The sequence below is a fragment of the Numenius arquata genome, chromosome 8 (assembly GCF_964106895.1).
Source record: "Numenius arquata chromosome 8, bNumArq3.hap1.1, whole genome shotgun sequence".
Classification (NCBI taxonomy): domain Eukaryota; kingdom Metazoa; phylum Chordata; class Aves; order Charadriiformes; family Scolopacidae; genus Numenius; species Numenius arquata.
The window spans coordinates 21773575-21791554 of record NC_133583.1 but is presented as its reverse complement, the minus strand read 5'-3'; the positions used below and the strand labels follow the sequence as shown (position 1 = coordinate 21791554).

Here is a 17980-nt window from a genome sequence, read left to right as displayed (position 1 = left end):
CAATGTATATTGCAAATTGAAATAATAATAATTTTTCTGATGGTAAAATGCTTGTTGAGTTAAAAGTGTTGCTTTTTTGTTCACTCGCAGTTGAATTAATTTTTGTGCTAAGATGTAGAATAGCACTGCCAGAGCTTTTCCATCAAAGGTTTTGAGGTGTCCTTTGCTCACTAATTTTCGGTTGAGCTCCCACTCTCTGCTTTCCAAACATTTTCCCCTTTTCTTGTCCTCTCTGTTTCTAAGTTCTATTAATATTACTCATAATTTGTTTCTTTTTTCCTCCTCCTCCAGGCACCAGAAGTGATACGGATGCAGGACAGTAACCCCTTTAGCTTTCAGTCAGACGTCTACTCCTACGGAATAGTATTATATGAACTAATGACTGGAGAGTTGCCATATTCCCACATAAACAACCGCGATCAGGTACAGACCATTCCTTAGAACGCTGCCTTTTATTTCTGGGCACAGGACATCTTGTTGTCCTCAAGAAACGTAATATATAAAGGCAAATGCAAACGAGGAATTGAAATGTTGTTTACAACATGATTTGTTTCAGCAGTAAATCTGTGTAATTTAATGTTTACTTAAATATTGACAGTGACAGTTACTCAGGGAAATAAAAATATCCTTTTTTATAAACATTTTAAGTGCTCTGTTAATTTATTAATGGGTTAAAGCTCTTGCTACATCAGTAAAGTCCTGATTAATATCTTTGCGGTGATGTGAAATTTCCCTTTTGATGTGAAATGCGCTGTTCTTACATCAGCAAGTTTGGATTCTGTGCTTTTTACAAAGTGAGAAAAAAAAATAGTGTCTATTGTCAAACCTTTTAGTATTGAGTGTTAATTTGTGTGATTTAGTTGTTACTCAGGTGTGATCTCCCCATGTCAGTTAACCAGTAATTAGAAAGCAGATTAAGGCCAGAAACCTCAACTGTTCTCTTCACGTGAATCATCTTCTGGCTTAGCAAGTGCAGTTGGGGCACGATCTCAGGACTGTTAGATCTTAGATCTCCGTTTTGCTGATCCTCAGTGGTGGTTTGTGTGTTTTGTTGGGTTTTTTTTACATTAAGATGTAATAATGAGCAGTGTATGTGTATGGGGACTAACTGAGATTTTTAGCCCATATTATGTTATATAGTCTGTGTTCCAAGTAGCAGAGGCCAGTTCTGTTACAGAAGTTTTTCTTATTTTTAATGTTGTCTGCAAATTGGGATATTGGAATGTGGTTTAATTCATAATATTTAAATTATATATATTATATTAAATTAATATAAGCTTTAATAATTATTACTGTCACAAAACATGTGACACTTGCCCCCCAAGTAGGTTTTCCGGGGAGGGATAGAATACTTCCTGGAGAACAACACTGAGGCCTTATTTTAGCAACATTATATTGATGTTTTTGTTTTCTGGTCTGGTTTTGGTTTGCTTTTTTTCTGAGACAACATTAGTTGAAAAAGAATCAATAGCAGAGTTATTTCCCCCCCAGTAAAACCCTCAAACAAGCAAAATCCCCTCAAACAACCAAACCTACCACCGTTCTACCAGGTAACAGTTGTACCAATACTAAGTAGTCAACTATTAAGTTTCCTGAAGCCTGATGACAATCCTAAACAATGACCAGATTAACTTGGACTAAACCAGAAAATGTATTTTCCAACACTAATGGTGTCTTTTGTTGTCCCAAACCAAACCCCGTTTCCTTTTTTGCTGCGTTAGTGATATTTCGGGTAACCGATTGGGACAAATCTACAAGTACCTGCGGGTGTGTGTGCTTCTGGTCCTCAGGTTTAATCACTTTGGGACGCTAAAGCTATCGACCACTCAAACAACTTCTATGACTTTGGTTTCCTGCTTCTTTTTCAGATCATTTTCATGGTTGGCCGAGGGTATGCGTCGCCAGACCTCAGCAAACTGTACAAGAACTGCCCCAAGGCGATGAAGAGGCTTGTAGCTGATTGTTTGAAGAAAGTTAGGGAAGAACGACCTCTGTTTCCACAAGTAAGTGTGTTTTCTGCATGTAGCAGCTTCAGAGCGTTTTATAAACTGGCGCACAAAATGTTCTCCAGGGATACAGGCTTTGGCTGAGAAACTGAAGGTAGAGGTAGGAATGAAGTGCAGCCTATTTTTGGTCTTTATTCATATGTGCATCTGTCACAACCCATCTCCCTTAAGCAGGTCCTAATTCTGGTTGTACATAATTCCTGTAAAGGTAATTAAATAATATTATGCACTGAAACAGCATTAGACTAACACTGCAGCAATTGGCTTTTCAACAGTTGACCTAGAAATAAGAGAAAAAGATAAGAACAAAAACCCCTAACCTAGTGAAAATCAAATCTGTCTTTGTATTTACATTGTGGTGTAGGTTTGAGGGAAATGAGAGATTGTTCCTCCTTTCCTTCCCCACAGCCATGAACAAGCAAACAAAATCCCCCGGGGGATTTAAATTCATGTAGCGAATTTTTTGGGCATTTTTACAAAGGATACTTTACCTTTTCCTGTCACTGTGAGGATGATGAAGGTACTTTCGTATACTCATTAAATAGCTGGGATTAACTATCAGCAGGTTTTGGAAAAGTAACTTCTTGCCGTTACAATCAAGTAGAACTTTTGTTGTTTAAAAAGTTCTTTCTAAGTGTTGGTTTTTAACAGAGCGTCAGGCAGAAGATGCAATTCTTTCCCTGTTCCTCTGCTGGAGAGTTGGGCAGATGCTTGTTAATTGATGGTAATGTCTGTGAACTAATGAATCCTCTGAAACTCAGACTCCTCATAGCAAGGAAACTGTTTGGCGTATTCCCAGAGTGAGGGTTTCAGTGTCTCCCCAGAGTATGTTGTTGCTTTTAAGGATGTGCCTAAAGTCATAATAAGTGAAGGTTGAAGACTTACAAAGACAAGCAGCTCTTTCTAACAACCCTTCTTTTCATTTTGTGTGTGTTTCTCCCAGATACTGTCATCCATTGAATTGTTGCAACATTCTTTACCCAAGATCAACCGGAGCGCTTCGGAGCCCTCTCTGCATCGCGCCGCCCACACGGAGGACATAAACTCATGCACGTTAACGTCCACGAGACTGCCCGTGTTCTAGGATCCTGACCCCCTCCCCTCGTCCTCTCCAGCGACGGGGAAGGGACGGAAGGGACACGAGTTGTGCTTTTAAGGCCTCGGTGTACAGGATCAGTGCCAGCAGGATTTACCGGCGCCCCAGTTGGAAGAACAAGCTGCTAAGGGTTTCTGCAGTTCTTACCCTGCAGGGACACAGCTCCACATTGCCTTTTTCTACAGTTTCTTTTACTGGGATAGTTAACAGACTATAAATCAAGAGATCTATTACTATTTTTTTAATAGATGCACTTGAGCCTTATTTTTCCCCCATACACGGAAGCGATGGATGTTTCTTTGGCAGTGTTTCTGGATTGATTTGAATCTGTTGATAAATGGGTGTATTTTACAGCAAGGAGGGCTTGCCTCGGCGGTGAGGAAAGATGACGTGTTACGGTGCTCTTTGATTGCCCCCTGCCATTCGCCACTTCATTTTGGGGCAGTTTTGCCCAAAATGGGTATCTGCAAACAAGACTGAGGGAAGAGGAAAAAAAAAAAACAAACCCACAAACAAAAAACAAAAACAACTTTCTGGAAATCAGCTCCTGCCTAAGAGCTTTCATCAAGCCAATGAAATAAGTTAAAATGCTAATTCAACACAAAATAGTTTTTGCAATAGTTTTGCACATAGAAGAAAAACTCTTGCAAAAGAATGGAATCTATTGGGAACTGTTCTGCTCAGAGAAGGAAGCTGGCCAGGCTCGCTATGGTCACCTGCAGTAACTCCAGCAGCTTTTTTTTTTTTTTTTTTTTTTTTTTGGTACTATTGACTTGTTTCTCGCAGCCCGAGGAGGGGGTAAGTGGGGAAAGACGGGCTTTTGTGGCTGAGAAGAGGCTAATTAACATTATGCGTATACTTCTGCAAAACGAGCGTAGTCTTCATCCCATCTGAAGCTGTCGTCTGAGAGATGCACTATCAAGAGGAAACTGAGCATATACAGTTTTTCTTGCTGATTTGGGTTTTAATTTTGTTTTTATTGCTCCTGAGAAAATGCATTTATTGTAAGCCAAGGTTCCTCTGATTATCTTATTTTAATAAAATAAATTAAATTTTAGGTTTAAGATTCAATGTCATCATTTAATGTAGTAATCCATAGTTCTGACATATACATCTAGAGTTGAAAAAACCCACAGAAAATGACATTCCGAGTCATTTTAAAAAGTTACTGGGATAGATAATATAGTAAAAACACACTTGATACGATGACCTATAGGTTTCCAATCACATTCTTAACAATATAGTTTTTATTCTACTGTAATAATCTTTCAGCAGCATCTATGTATTAAGAACCCACACGGGTACTACCAAGTGCTTTCACTGTCTTGTGTTGCTCTTCTGTGAACCTGTTGTTTACATGGGTGGAAGCAAGTGCTTCGTCTTGGCTGAACTCCACAGCTGACAAAAAAGAGGTGGTTTAATCCAAGAATTTATTTTTTTTATATAATATCTAGACTGTTTGTCCTCAGAATATCATACAACGAGAATATTAATCCTTTGGTGGTAATTGAGCACGACCGTAAAGTTTGCTTGCTGAAAAAGTAAATTGAGGGTTGAAGGAAACTGTTCCATATAGTTCTGCATTATTTTTCATAATATTCTTGGTATTTTAACTATTTTATCTTTCCTCTTAACCTTCACTGTAGTAAGAGAGAGAGTTTAAGAAGGGGGGGGAAAGGAGAAAGGGTAAGCTGCTTTTACATTAGTTCTGATTTCCAAAAAGAAACCATTAACTCCTGATTTTAAAAACAGTTTATGTGTCTCTTGAAAAATTAAAATATTTTTGATAAATAGGCTTTTTTTGACCAGCATTTGACGTCAAAGTAGATGAAAGCTGCTGCGTGAAGAGTTTAAGGGATCTGAGTTTAAATCTTACGGCTCTTACATTAAAACTTCTCTCCGTGTTGTCTGTAGGTAGCTTTGAAAAACAAGTGATCTTTTTAATTTCAGACTGTTGTTACCTGGTTTGTGTCGTCTTGAGGCAAACACCCTCTCCGTGGGCTTTTTTTGGGTGTATTTTATTACTGAATATATTTCTCCCTGGGGAAAAAAAAAAGGTGTGCAAGACCAGCTAGAGACAAGCTGCAGCAGGGACACAATTTTGGGGTAGAAAGTATGTCTTGAACATTGTTCTTGTAGGACTTGCATCTCTCTTAGGGAAGCTTCTTCCTTCACCCTTGTAATTAGTGATGAAGAATTACACTAATATGACTTACTGGATTTAGAGCTTTACTGGTGCCTTCGTATGCCAGTTTTAAAAAGAGGCTGACGAGTACGTGGTTATAGAACAGCCACAAGCTAAGGCCTTTGCAGGAAGTATTGTTAAAAATTAACTTTAGGATGAAAATAATTGTGGAAAAGTGACATTCCTAGGCCAGAACAGAGAACAGAATTGGCACGTTGGGGAGCTCCCCTCTTCTAATGGAACCCTCCCAGAAATGCAGTATTTCCACCCGGAATGTTTCTGGGCTTCAGTTCTGACCCAGAAATGCCAGCCAAGAGCCGAAGCGGGATAATCCTGCAGTCACTAATTTGGTGCCATTGAACAGTGTTTGAATCCTAGATCACGGTTCCTGCTCTTTGCTCTGTGACAGCGACCCACATCCTAGTTTCTCTCTGTCACAGCAGTGCCCCGTTTGCTCTGCTGACCTAAGGGGTTTGCACAAGTGTCTTTAAATACGCTTTGCCTCACAGTACGAGTAATTTCTGTTGCCTCAACAGAAAAGTTTTCTGCAATGCTCGACTGTTTAAGCAAACGAGCAACTTTCCAAGGGCAGGCAGTCTTATCCTCAAGCCACTGGTTAATTCTGCTCATACTCTCTGCTGTTCGATGCTGTTCCTCGGCAGCCTCCTCAGTTGTGTCCCGGCTGAGGGAGGGCAGCAGCCTGGAAACGGGGCTGTTCTGTAACTACTATCATGTCAAAAAGGGACCTCTGGCTATGCCACAGCCACACGGAGATAGAACAGCCTAAGATGTCTTTTTTCTTTTTTTTTTTTTTTTTTTTTTTTTTAAGAAAAGCAGCAGTTAAATAATTTTCAGTTACAAAAAGAAACAATTAATGTTGTAGAGCTGCAAACTCTAAGATCACCGACATAAGATGATCAGAAAAATTACTTGGTTACTTCATTTAATTTTGGCTACTTCATTTAACCGAATCAAGGTTTCCCTTCCTGTTAAATACATCTGAACTAGTTAAATTGGAAAAAAAAAAATAAATTCAACTATTACTGTTGCAGTATTATTACTATATGTACTATTACTATTACAGTAACTACTTGCTCTCATGATACAGTTTCCAAAATCCTGTCATTTCTATTGCTCTGCCTGTATTGTATTTGCTTACAAAGGATGCTCTGAGGGACGCTTCCTGCCACTATATACACTTCTTTAAATAATTTTAAAACACAGTCAAAACCTAAAGATTTGCAGAATATTTGAGAGCCGGGCAGGGTCCAGGCCCCGCTACTGCAACACTCATCGTAAGAACACAGCAAACTCGATTCTGAACGCTACTCTGAGGTATAGTGTATTAGTTCTTAAATCTCTTTTTTAAGGAAGAAAAAAAAAAAACACTCCACTGACGGTTATTCCCAGTGGCTTTTTGTGGATATACATTTAGTTGATTTAGTGGAGGGGAAGGGAAAAAAAAAAAAAAAAAAGCACCCAAAATAGATGTAGCAAGTTTTGAACAGCTTAAGCTTTAAATGGTAAAGAGAGGAGCTGTATTTACATGACCACTCAGCTCACGAGACAGCGCACGTTAGGCCAAAGAGGGAGAAAACCCTCTTGGGATTAAGGGACTTTTTTTTTTCCATGCAATCAGTTTAACCTTTTTTAAATATATTTTAGGATTTTTGTTGCCATACAAAACAAACCCCAAAACTATCTGAAAACTTTACCAGGACTGCACAAGTAAACCACGGGGCACGGTCACTCTTAAGCGTGCCGCAGAGAGTAAAAGCACGGCTGAATCGCCACCAGCTCGCTCGCCGGAGAAGACATCGCCTTTGGGGCTCTTTATTGAGAAGTGGCGGAATCCCCGTCAGCCCCGGAAAGGTGCATGAAAAGGTCTCCAAGTTCCGTGACTCCATCCTCTGTGCTGCTCACAGTCCGACTCTCTCTGTCCTCGATGAAGTCCCACAGACGAACAGAATTGAAGAACTGGAATAGAAGAAAGTGCCTGAGCGTGAACCAGTGCTTGTCACGGGTCCAGCACAGTATTTCCCCTTATTAGTCTTATTGCTGCATTTAAAAAAAAAAATAATAAAAAAAAGAGTCAGAGACTGAAAAGCTGGGTTTGGTCCAGAGAAGGGCAACGGAGCTGGTGAGGGGTCTGGAGCACAAGTCTTGTGAGGAGCGGCTGAGGGAGCTGGGGGTGTTCAGCCTGGAGAAAAGGAGGCTGAGGGGAGACCACCTCGCTCTCTACAGCTCCCTGAAAGGAGGGTGTAGCCAGGGGGGGCCGGTCTCTTCTCCCAAGGAACAGGCGATGGGACAAGAGGAAATGGCCCCAAATTGCGCCAGGGGAGGTTCAGATTGGATATTGGGAAAAATGTTTACACCGAAAGGGTTCTTAAGCCTTGGAATGGGCTGCCCAGGGAAGGGGTTGAGGCACCATCCCTGGAGGGATTTGAGAGACGGGTTGACACAGAGCTTAGAGACACGGTTTAGTGATGGTTTATCAGAGTTAGGTTGATGGTTGGACTAGATGATCTTAAATGTCCCTTCCAACCTGGACGATTCTTTGATTCTATGATTTACTAATACTCTCAGCAACATTCACTGTTAAATTCGAAGAAATACATAAAAGAACAGCATTATAAGACAAAGAAATTAAACTATTTTTATTGAAGTTGAATTTAAACACTGTAACACTCTTTAGCGCTAGAGTATGGCCACAGCGAGCTCTGACTGCCCCGTACTAACGAGCTGTATCACCATTAAATCAGTAGGCCAAGCCATAATGAGTTTTTTGAGAAGGCTTTAACTTTTTTGGTCTTACTTCCAGCTATCTGCAGGGACATGAGATGTTTTTAATACTTCAACAGCAGAATTCCTTTGAAGAAAGGTTTGCCATGAGAAGGACTGGTTGAAAAAGATAACCGATAATAAATTTTTGCTATTAAATAAAAGGTGCCTTCTCCTTTCCCTAATAACAAACCTCTGCCTCAAGGGAAGTTCATTTCTCCAAGGCCATGCAGGGTATGAAACATAAATTTAAGTAAGTAAGTCGTACACTTTACATGGAAAACGTGGTTTTAATTACCCTTGACGGGTGCATCCCCTTACCCGCACGGTCCCCTCAGAGCTGAGCTGCTTCCGTGGTTTCTCCGGTTCAGCTCGTGTCCCATCGGGATAAGCGTGAAGGTAGAGACACTTCCCTCCAAAGGGGCAAGTTCCTTTCCCTTGTTCAAAGTACTTGCAGGGCTTTTTCCTGATTTAATTAGAAGAGAGAGAGTTACTGCCTTCAGCTGGTAAGGAAGTTCACGCTCCCTGGCTGCTGGTCTAATCCCTGGGCTGGGGATGCAAAGTTCTGCTGCCGTCGCCACGCAGAGCTGTGGCCTCCCGTCCCCTGACAGCAATCAAAATAGATTAATACATGGCATTAAAAGCGAACAAAGAAATACATAAAAGACCAGCATCATAAGTCAAAAAAATTAAACTATATCTTAAGACATGGAAAGCGAAGGATGTTCAAAGACCACCGATCCTACATGTGCATTTCCATTATAATGAACAAATACGTTGCTATTTTTCTAGCAACGATCCTCCCCTGGATTTTCTGCCGCTACGTGTTTATGAACCAGTTCCTCTCACCATCTCCTTTGGAAGATTTAAATTAACAAAGTATTGTCACAGGTTTCTGTCAGCTTTGTAGTTCAACCAAGCCGTTCTAGCCGTGTAGCAAATTTTAACGGTGGTGTTCCTTACAATGGGCGCACAACCGTGCTCGGGCACGGGGGGTTGATGGGTTGTTCTACAAAAACAAACATCTACAGAGGAAACTACAGAGAAAATGTCATTGAACTTGTCCCCTTAATACGCACTGATTCCTAAGACACCTATCAAACCTACAGCCTATCAAACAGCAACTAAATGGAGAAGAAAGCTCAACAATAACCAAAAAAACCCCAAACAACCCAACCCCCCAACCAGGCAGTGCACTAGAAGCGGAATGAATTTGCCTTGGTTTGGAACTGACGTGCTCTGTGACTTGCACCTTTCTAGGTTGGACTTTTTTCACCCTGCGCTGGTGTATAAATCAGAATGGATTTGTGCTGGTGTGACCCCCTGCTCTTCCCTTAGATGCCCCTTTATTAGCATTTCTTCATTCCACGCAATACTAAATCCTCAAATTAAACTGACCACCAAGAGCTCTATCCATAAAAACCTCTTTGGTACAGACATTCTCTCTCCAACACCGTATCTTAGCCTCAAGCTGAGCTCTTAAGCAAAACCCCTTTTTGTGTTCTCCTCTGTACAACCGGTTGCCAAGAGCCAAACCCAGCTGGGGACACAACCCGGCACCTCTATTCCAGTAACACAGAAGCTGACCCCGCTGAGACGTGGCCATTTACAAACTGCAAGAAGGCCCGGCTTTTGAGGGCAACTTTCTACCCTCAATTCAAAGTCCTTGAGAAGTGAAATGAAAACCCATGCCAGCAACAGGGTACTGAAAACAAAATGTAGCTGAAGAATGCAGTCATGTAGTATTTTCCGTTTCCAGTAGACAATACAAAGGCCCCATCAATTTTTATCCCGTATTTCAAGAGACTATTACACTTTCCTTCCCTATTTGTTTTCCTCAGTAACTGACAACCTTCCAGGCAATTAATTACATCTAAGGGATCAACAGAAAACGGAAATAGCTTCGACATTTCAAAGCACAGTGAGTCTGAATAATTTCTGATCTAGAATCACACAACAGACCTTTTCGTGGCAGTCACAAAGCCGAATAAAAGCGCTAACAGATATTAAGAGTTCCCTGTAGAATGGTTTGTAATGATATAGTTTAAAAATACTGGCATTTTGATTGACTAAGCCTCGGTGTATCTGTCCTAAGGACAACGCACACAGCGTTCGTGGTTACTGAACTTACCCCACTCCCTGCTTAAACGCTTCAATCAGCTCGTTTTTCTTCTCCTGGTCTTCCACCCAGTAGGCACTGGGAATGACGAACTCGGATATCACACGGCACTCCGGGCAGGACCTGAACCGAGCAAGACAGAAAAGGAACACCGTTACCTTCTGAGAGCAATACTCCTCAGTAAATTTGCCAGAAAGAGCAGCGTCCCATAGAAAAGGGAGCTGGTTTGTCACCCCGAAGCATAGACACCTCCTCACGCATCGCTACAGCACACGGGCACCTTTGTTACTCGTTTGAACTGAAATGACCCGATTCAGGGCAGTCAGGGCTTGTGCTGCCTTGCATTTTTTTCTAGACTTGAACAAACATAACAGGTATTTCCTCAATACGCAGAGGGAAACTCTATCTGCTGATCCCAATGTGCAGAAACACACCGTGACTATTACGCTGCAGAAAGCCAAACCCCTCCAAAAAAGACAAAGGAAGGTCTCTAAGCCTTTTGAAATCTGACCTCTACCAGCAGCGACGAGTTGTTCACTTGGTGGGTTTACGAGATGGATTTCTACACGAGGAACTAAGATCCAGAATCAAATACACAACTCCAGGTACCTCAACAGGCCCAGGAAAGGCTTTATCACCCCCTGCCCCTAAGTCCCACAGAACACCCCGATCCCAGCAGGAAGGGCTTTTAGATCTAATCCAAGTCCCTCCTTTAGATTCACTTTGCAACAACCGGCATGTTCACCATTATGGAGAAATGTAAAAAACACGTTTGAAGGATTTGTATTAGTATTTAATCCACGCTCAAAATGGATTCCAGGGCTCTGTTTCTGAAAAAAAAAACCAACCCCAAACCCTCACAGGCCCCACTGTAGGCAGAATATCTCAGTACCTGTCCAGCAAGAGCTCGACTCCAATACAAGTTACGTCCTAACGAGCTAACATTCACCTCAGTGAAATTTATAATGAAAGCTGTGCAGAAAAGCCTGCTTTGGCAGCAGATTGAAAATATTTCCCACTTTTTCCTCAGAATGCTTGTAACTTGAGAAAGCTTTCAAAGAGATGCTCAAAAAAGGAGATTGCCCTAATCGGATGGTTTAAATCCTCATCTAAAATCTCATCTAATAAGAAGCATGTTTGGCATACATTTTTTTTAAAGAGCTAGAAGATAAAGGCATTTACTCCGATACAGACAGATGTGTGATTAGTGGGAGATTTAGCTTGGGTAAGCTATACTTTAGAGAAAAATCCAGTAATTAAGCACATAGACAGAAAAAAAGGAGTCACTGGTTTTGCACCCAGGTTATTGTGAAGGACAGAGGTTGACTCAGCTGCCCCAGAGTCCACATCTGTGCACTCTGCCCCACCGTCAACGCAACGAGAGAGGGCAAAGTCACAAAGGGCCAAGCTCTTCCCATACAGGACTGCAGCCCATAAATAAACTGTTACCAAAGGATAACTGATGTGCCCTACTGGTCCTGAAGGTAGTTCTTCTCACAGCCACACTCCAACATCCCGGAATTTGCCAGTGCATGGACCAGGATTTTCTGAGCTCAGATCTTATTAATGGCTACGTCAGTATTTACAGCTACGGAACCCCTCCTCACTGACACAGGCCACGGGGAAGGGACTCTGGAGACCACGAACTTACTTGATGATGGGATTCTCAAACTGCTTGGCACATCTCCACTGCCGGATGCAAGACAAGCAGTAGGTGTGGTTGCAGTTGGAAAGGATCCCAAACCGCCTCTCGGAGGCCGACGGTTTCTCGTACACCACTTCCATGCAGATACTGCACACTTTGTCCTGACTTGCCTGAAAGGCAAAGGCCTTCTCCATGTCGTGCTCGAACGTCGCCATGCACATCTGTCACGGGAGAGATGTCACTGGTTATTGCATCCACATAACAGCCCGCTCCTCGTAAAACAAACGTGTCTATGAAAAGGATCTGTTACAGAAAAACAAGGTACACTCATTAAGAGCACCATTCCTACCCTTTACTAATTTTAAGAACATTAAACCCAATCACATATTTCAGCCCTTCAGCGTCCTCTGCAGCTTCGGGAGTATCAGAAACAAGGCTGCCCGAGCATTTACTCCTTTCTGTATCTCTGTCATGGAACAGGTATTGCACAAATACCTCTAAAACCATCTAATTCTGGGTCCACGATGGGTGCTATGCTCAAGATGTTACTCTCCTTAGCGTTAAGGCCACACTCACTGACCGGATATCAAGCTTTACCCTCGTTCAGGGGGTCTTACTACTTGTCTCTTACTACAGGCTTTTCCTACAGCACTTCTCATCCCAGCAGTGACAGTCAATAACCACCTTCACAGCTGAAAGTTTCTCAGCACTACAAGGTGAGCTGGTGGTTACACCTGCATAGTTTAACCTCTTGCTTTTCAAAGTTCTCAGGACTTGACAAACAAATTTAAAGACTTTAAAATACATAAAATAATTCCGCATTAGTAGCAGCACTTTGACTACTGCACCTTCTCCTCTAACCCACCTCTGCTTCTGGAGCTGAGCACCTGGCAGCAGTGGTGACAGGACACCGTGCCAGATACCAAAAAGCTCCCGGGAGAAGTGGGAACTCCTACATCAGCGTGTTTTGCAAGTATATGCTGCTCGCACAAAACCAGAGTTTTTTAACCCCTTGGATTCTACTCCAGACTCTGGAGAGACTCATGATTCAGTAACCATTAACGCTGCCGGTCTTTCTCCTCCTCAGCCTTGAGAACTTCTGTACCTGATCTAAATCTGGTAGCCAGGCAGAGAAAAAAAGCAGCCCCTTAAGGACGTCTTTACCCAGCTAATTCCTCCTCTGGTCCCTCCAGCCATCCTGCTTCAAGTTCAGCTCCAAAACCTTCGTACTCCATTGAGTCTGCCCCTACTTGACCCTGCCCTGAAATCAGCCACGACCAAGAGATGTGTGAAGGGGTCCCTCAGCAGAGTGCTCTCTCAGGATGCACCAGCAGCCCACAGCTCCTCTCTCCCACTGCACATAATGTACCACTGAGACATCGTGTAAGCTACAAAAGACATTTTCCTGGTAGAGTTTTAGGGTGCTCTGGGAGAAGGCTGCCGGCAAGTTTCCCATAAGGATGAAATGGGAAAAAAAGCTGCTGTAAAAGGCTACCTGCATCATCACTACCAATTAAGCCCTAGATACTGGAACACATCTCTCTTAGGATCGTTTTACAGCTAGATAAACAAAAGCTCTTCGGAACAACAGGCTCTTCTACAAAACACATCTTTGGATTTTAGAGCAAACAAACCAGATCCTGCACTGAGCAAAGCAAATCTCGCACCGATTGCGTGCTAATATTACCATCTCGTGAGCCTTCCTCTGTTCTTGGTCGAAAGGGTGAAGTACTTGCAAGCCACATATCTCACAGACGTCCCCGTGGAGGTACAGGCAGCGGTCTCCGAAGTGGCAGGCTCCCGCTGCCGCGTAAGGACACAGCTGCTCGCCATCCGCACAGGCACTGCCGGCGACCGGATCTTCCAGCCCGCTGCAAATAGCTTCCAAATACGAGTGGGGCTTCATTTCCAGGTTATCGTTTTGGTCACTGCAACACACCACCTCGCTCGTGGCACTGGGCTTCTGCTTTTCTTCATTCAAGCCACACAGATCTTAGGAAACAGAAACATAATATGAACTATACAAGACACTGCACAAAACCCACACAAGAAGCTCTACGTACTTTGTTTCCAATGATTACCAGGTGGGTTTTTTTAAAAAAAAAAAAAATAAAAAAATTTTCCTCTCATCTCTAAGCCCCTTTTACTCACAAATCACAAGAATTTTCACAAACTACCTACTGAAAAGTTCGATTTCAAGATTTCTCCACCTGTTTTCTGTTTACAAATAGGCTAAAAAACCCTCTCATTTCAGATGAGGGCAATTGGTCCATAAGGTGCCGCAGTGAGAACAGAGAGCAGGCGGAGGGGGGGCTCGGCTCCTCTGCCCCCACTGCCAAGCACGGACAGATGGCTCCGTGCTTGTGTTCCTAAGGGCTGCCACAATCTTCCACGTGCCACAAAGCAGCCAGGTTTCTCACCGTTTCAAATGCCTTCATGTTGAGAACAAAATGCACATAAAGATCCGAGGGGCAGAGATATTTTAACCAAAAAAACCCCAAATCAAACCCAAAAACCATCCCAAAAAATTCTCCCAAAAAAACAACCATCCTTTAGGGAACGCCAGGCTAAAAGCCAGTCAAGCTTGACATGGTCATTAAAAGCTACTGACGGGCACAAGCATTTCCAGGAAAGAGGCTTCATCAGGTATGAAGTCTGTCTGCGCCTCTCCAGCTCTCCATGAAACTCAAGTAACAAAGGGAGAAAAAATGACCTGACTCCCACCAAGCAGCAAGGAGGAGGAGGCACAGCACCACTCCCACTCACTTCTGTCCCTGAGCACCAGCGTTTTCTTCTCCCGCTTGCCCGTCTCGTGCAGTTTGCTCCGGATGATGGGCGCGCTCTGCTCGGGAGGGTGGCGAGGGTTGTGCAGCGTGGCCGAGGAGCGGGGGGATGGCGCAGGGGCTGCTGCCCCCCCTGGGGCAGGGAGTCTGGTGTGATCATACCTGCAAAAGGAAAGAGATGTGGTGAGTAGGACTCGGGAGGTGATGGTGCCCCTGTACTGGGCACTGGTGAGGCCCCACCTCGAGGGCTGTGTCCAGTTTTGGGCCCCTTACCACAAAAAAGACACGGAGGTGCTGGAGCGTGTCCAGAGAAGGACAATGGAGCTGGTGAGGGGTCTGGAGCACAAGTCTTGTGGGGAGCGGCTGAGGGAGCTGGGGGTGTTCAGCCTGGAGAAAAGGAGGCTGAGGGGAGACCTTCTCGCTCTCTACAACTCCCTGAAAGGAGGGTGTAGCCAGGGGGGGCCGGTCTCTTCTCCCAAGGAACAGGTGATGGGACAAGAGGAAAGGGCCTCAAGTTGCGCCAGGGGAGGTTCAGATTGGATATTGGGAAAAATGTTTACACCGAAAGGGTTCTTAAGCCTTGGAACACGCTGCCCAGGGAAGGGGTTGAGGCACCATCCCTGGAGGTATTTAAGACACAGAGCTGACACAGAGCTTAGAGACATGGTTTAGTGAAAGGTTTTATCAGAGTTAGGTTGATCTTAGAAGTCCCTTCCAACCTAGACAATTCTATGATTCTATGATTCCATAAAAAGGCTAAATTTTGCATGCTGGAGGTACACAGCCCAAATGAATATTTAAACAAAATACAACTGAATAGCTCCTTTTTTCTTTAAAAAAAGGATTGTTCTGAAGTTGACTGAACAGTCTCTTTCAAAGCCACAGTAAAAGGTTTCCCAGCCTCAAAGAATGGGTGCCTCTCAAAGCACACCTATATTTTCTTCTCCAGAGACAGCCAGCACTGCTGAAAGAACATCACTCATATGCATATTAAATTAGTTCTTCGTCAACCCCTCACACAAACGGGTTTGCTGGCATTTCTCAGAGAAGCAACATCAGGAAGGAGCAACCTTTCGTGATCTCGTTCTCCCCCTGCAAGCAGCAGCACTTAGACTCGATGCTCCCCCAGCACAGAAGATGCAGTATTTGCATACGGATAGGAAAGGACTCGAAACGTGTTGAAGCTACAGAAACACACTCCAGCAGCAGAGCAGAAGCAATCAGTGCAGTAAAGATCCAAATTTGGTGTCGTGAACTAAGCAAAGGAAAGGAAATACAACTAAGCCACTGCAATCACAGCAACGCCATGAGATCCCCCATTCTTGTCAGGTGAAGGTACAAACACAGCCTTCTCATCCATGACCAGAATTTTTCCCCAAAAAAAATTTCCATGCTGCCCTGTGGCACGTCCCTGTTGGAATGTAACAACAGTAACTAACGCAGAATATTCACAAGGAGTTTCTCAAGGAGTTTTAACCAGAAGACTTCAGGAAAAGGTGTGGCACTGGTTCAGCTTTCACGCCAAATTTTAGGGAGCATGAGAAAAACGCTTTGCTTTACGGCAGAACTGAAAGTCCTCAAAACTGGGTGTTAGAATCCACATCAGGGAGGCTATGGGCTACATCAGGAGACCTGAGTGAGGTGCTGCTGAAACACCACCCGGCTCCAGGCACTTCAGTCACACAGAGAGCAAACCACGGTGCCAAGTGCTATTTCATGTGAAGCTGCAGGTATTTTTTGTATATAATAGGTTTTACTATAATAAGAACTGGATAAAAAAAAATAAAATATGTAAAACCTGAAGCTTAATTTCTACAGAGTAAAATAACTGGTGAAGCCAAGGCAGAGTAAAACTACAACATCGCGTTCACAACCTGGTTTTGGTCAGGGGAGAAAAAACTCCTATGTAACACATTATTTCATTCCCTCCTTTGTCGTTAAAAAAGTCTTATCTTTTCTCCATCTTTGATTCCCTGGGGTTTAAAGCTGACTGCACGTGATTATTATGCCCAGTTCTTCCGAATGCGCTGTTCCGAAAGGAGTGGGGTCTTTACCTGCACCGAGTTCCATAGGCACACTGTCCCTTCTGGTAATACTTGCAGATGGTAGAGGATTTGCTTGTAGATAAGTCATGCGAGAAGAGACACTTGCTTCCCTCCCGACACACTCCTTGCATGTAGTACCTGGGGGAGAAGGGGGGCGTTATGGCTTGAGGAACCCAGAACAATTTATTGTCGTTTGGACAATTATTCTCTCACCCCATGACCTCTCCCCACCTGGGAAAGGGGATCAGAAAAAACAAGGAAACCCGAGGGCTGAAATACAAACAGATCTAGTAGAATAACACTAAATAATTAACATTAATAATACTAAAGCACCAATATTGATCTTGATACCAATATAAAACACACAAGGTCTTTCCCCAGCCCATTCCATCACAGGGAGCCGTGTACTCCCTGCAGGGACAGCCAATGTGGGACATCATGAGTGCTGTGGCTTCGGGAGGAAGGGAAGGGAAGGGCTTAGGGCTCCAGCACCAGGGCAAGGAGTTCTCTGGACCAGTGCCATCGAGAGAGAGAGAACTCCTTAGCAAACTTTCTAAATTATATTGAATGTGCTATTGTGCTGTTGTCAGCTTGGGTGAAGTGCCTGGGTCTCGCTCCTCCTCATCCCCGCACCCGGAGAGCTCGAAAACACTGAGACCTTGAATCCCCCACACCAGAGCTGGCTGTAAAGTAAATATTGTCACAAATTCAGACGCTAGAGTCTTCCAAAAGCCCAGTTTTCCCAGGCGTTAGAAGGGAAATCAGTCCCGTGTCTGATCGGGACAGATGGGCCAGAGGCTGTTCAGAGAAGCCTCTTCAGCAAAGATGAGGACACGAACGGGTTTCCGTCCCAGAGGCAGCTCTGGAAAGCCTTTCCCGTCCCGAGGCGGCGGCGCTGGGCCCTCAGAGCGGGGCTCCCGGCTGGAGGCGGCCCAGCCGCGCCGTGACACCTCTTTTGCCCCACCGCCAGCACCGGCCCGCCGCCGCCTCCCGGGGCCGAGGCCCGGGCTCGTTGCCAGGGCGGCCGTAGCCACGCCAGCCCGAGGAGGCGGCGGCGGGCCGGGCCCAGGGGTAGGCCCGGGCGGGGGAGAGGCCTCCGCCACCTCGCCCTGGCCGTGAGGGGCCGGCGGGGCCTGGCGGGCCGCGGTCGCTCACCTGCAGGTCACCTGCTTGGTGCTCATCCTGGCCCCGCTCCGCCCCCGCCGCCCCGGCCCGGCCGCTCCCCGCGCCGCGCCGCGGGGTTCCGTCGCACGGACACCATTCACCGCCGGGCCGCGGGGCGGGGCGGGCCGGAGCACCGCCCGGCCACCGCCATGGAGA

The 17980-nt window shown here is 44.5% G+C and overlaps 2 protein-coding genes across 8 annotated transcripts in view; one reads left to right on the top strand and one right to left on the bottom strand.

Moving 5' to 3' along the window:
- Nucleotides 1–4164, top strand: part of RAF1 (Raf-1 proto-oncogene, serine/threonine kinase) — an 80662-nt gene extending 76498 nt beyond the window's left edge. For all 6 annotated transcript variants that reach the window (XM_074151565.1, XM_074151566.1, XM_074151570.1 and 3 more), the window contains 3 exons: nucleotides 292–423; nucleotides 1869–2003; nucleotides 2950–4164. In XM_074151565.1, coding sequence (XP_074007666.1) covers nucleotides 292–423; nucleotides 1869–2003; nucleotides 2950–3090 — 408 coding nt within the window. In that variant the 3' untranslated portion in view covers nucleotides 3091–4164. The remainder of the gene's footprint in view (nucleotides 1–291; nucleotides 424–1868; nucleotides 2004–2949) is intronic.
- A 1948-nt stretch (nucleotides 4165–6112) lies between these two features.
- On the bottom strand, nucleotides 6113–17930 carry MKRN2 (makorin ring finger protein 2). 2 transcript variants are annotated; one of them, XM_074151571.1, is made up of 8 exons: nucleotides 17816–17930; nucleotides 16670–16798; nucleotides 14599–14777; nucleotides 13520–13824; nucleotides 11839–12053; nucleotides 10200–10310; nucleotides 8390–8534; nucleotides 6113–7264 (listed from the first exon to the last, which is right to left on the bottom strand). In XM_074151571.1, the coding sequence occupies exons 1-8, from the start codon at nucleotides 17839–17841 to the stop codon at nucleotides 7121–7123; spliced, it is 1254 nt and encodes a 417-aa protein (XP_074007672.1). In that variant the 5' UTR covers nucleotides 17842–17930; the 3' UTR covers nucleotides 6113–7120. The 2 variants fall into 2 exon arrangements, with proteins under 2 accessions (XP_074007672.1, XP_074007674.1); XM_074151573.1 differs by lacking the exon at nucleotides 16670–16798 and having other exon boundaries at nucleotides 17816–17841.
- Nucleotides 17931–17980: the final 50 nt, after the last annotated feature.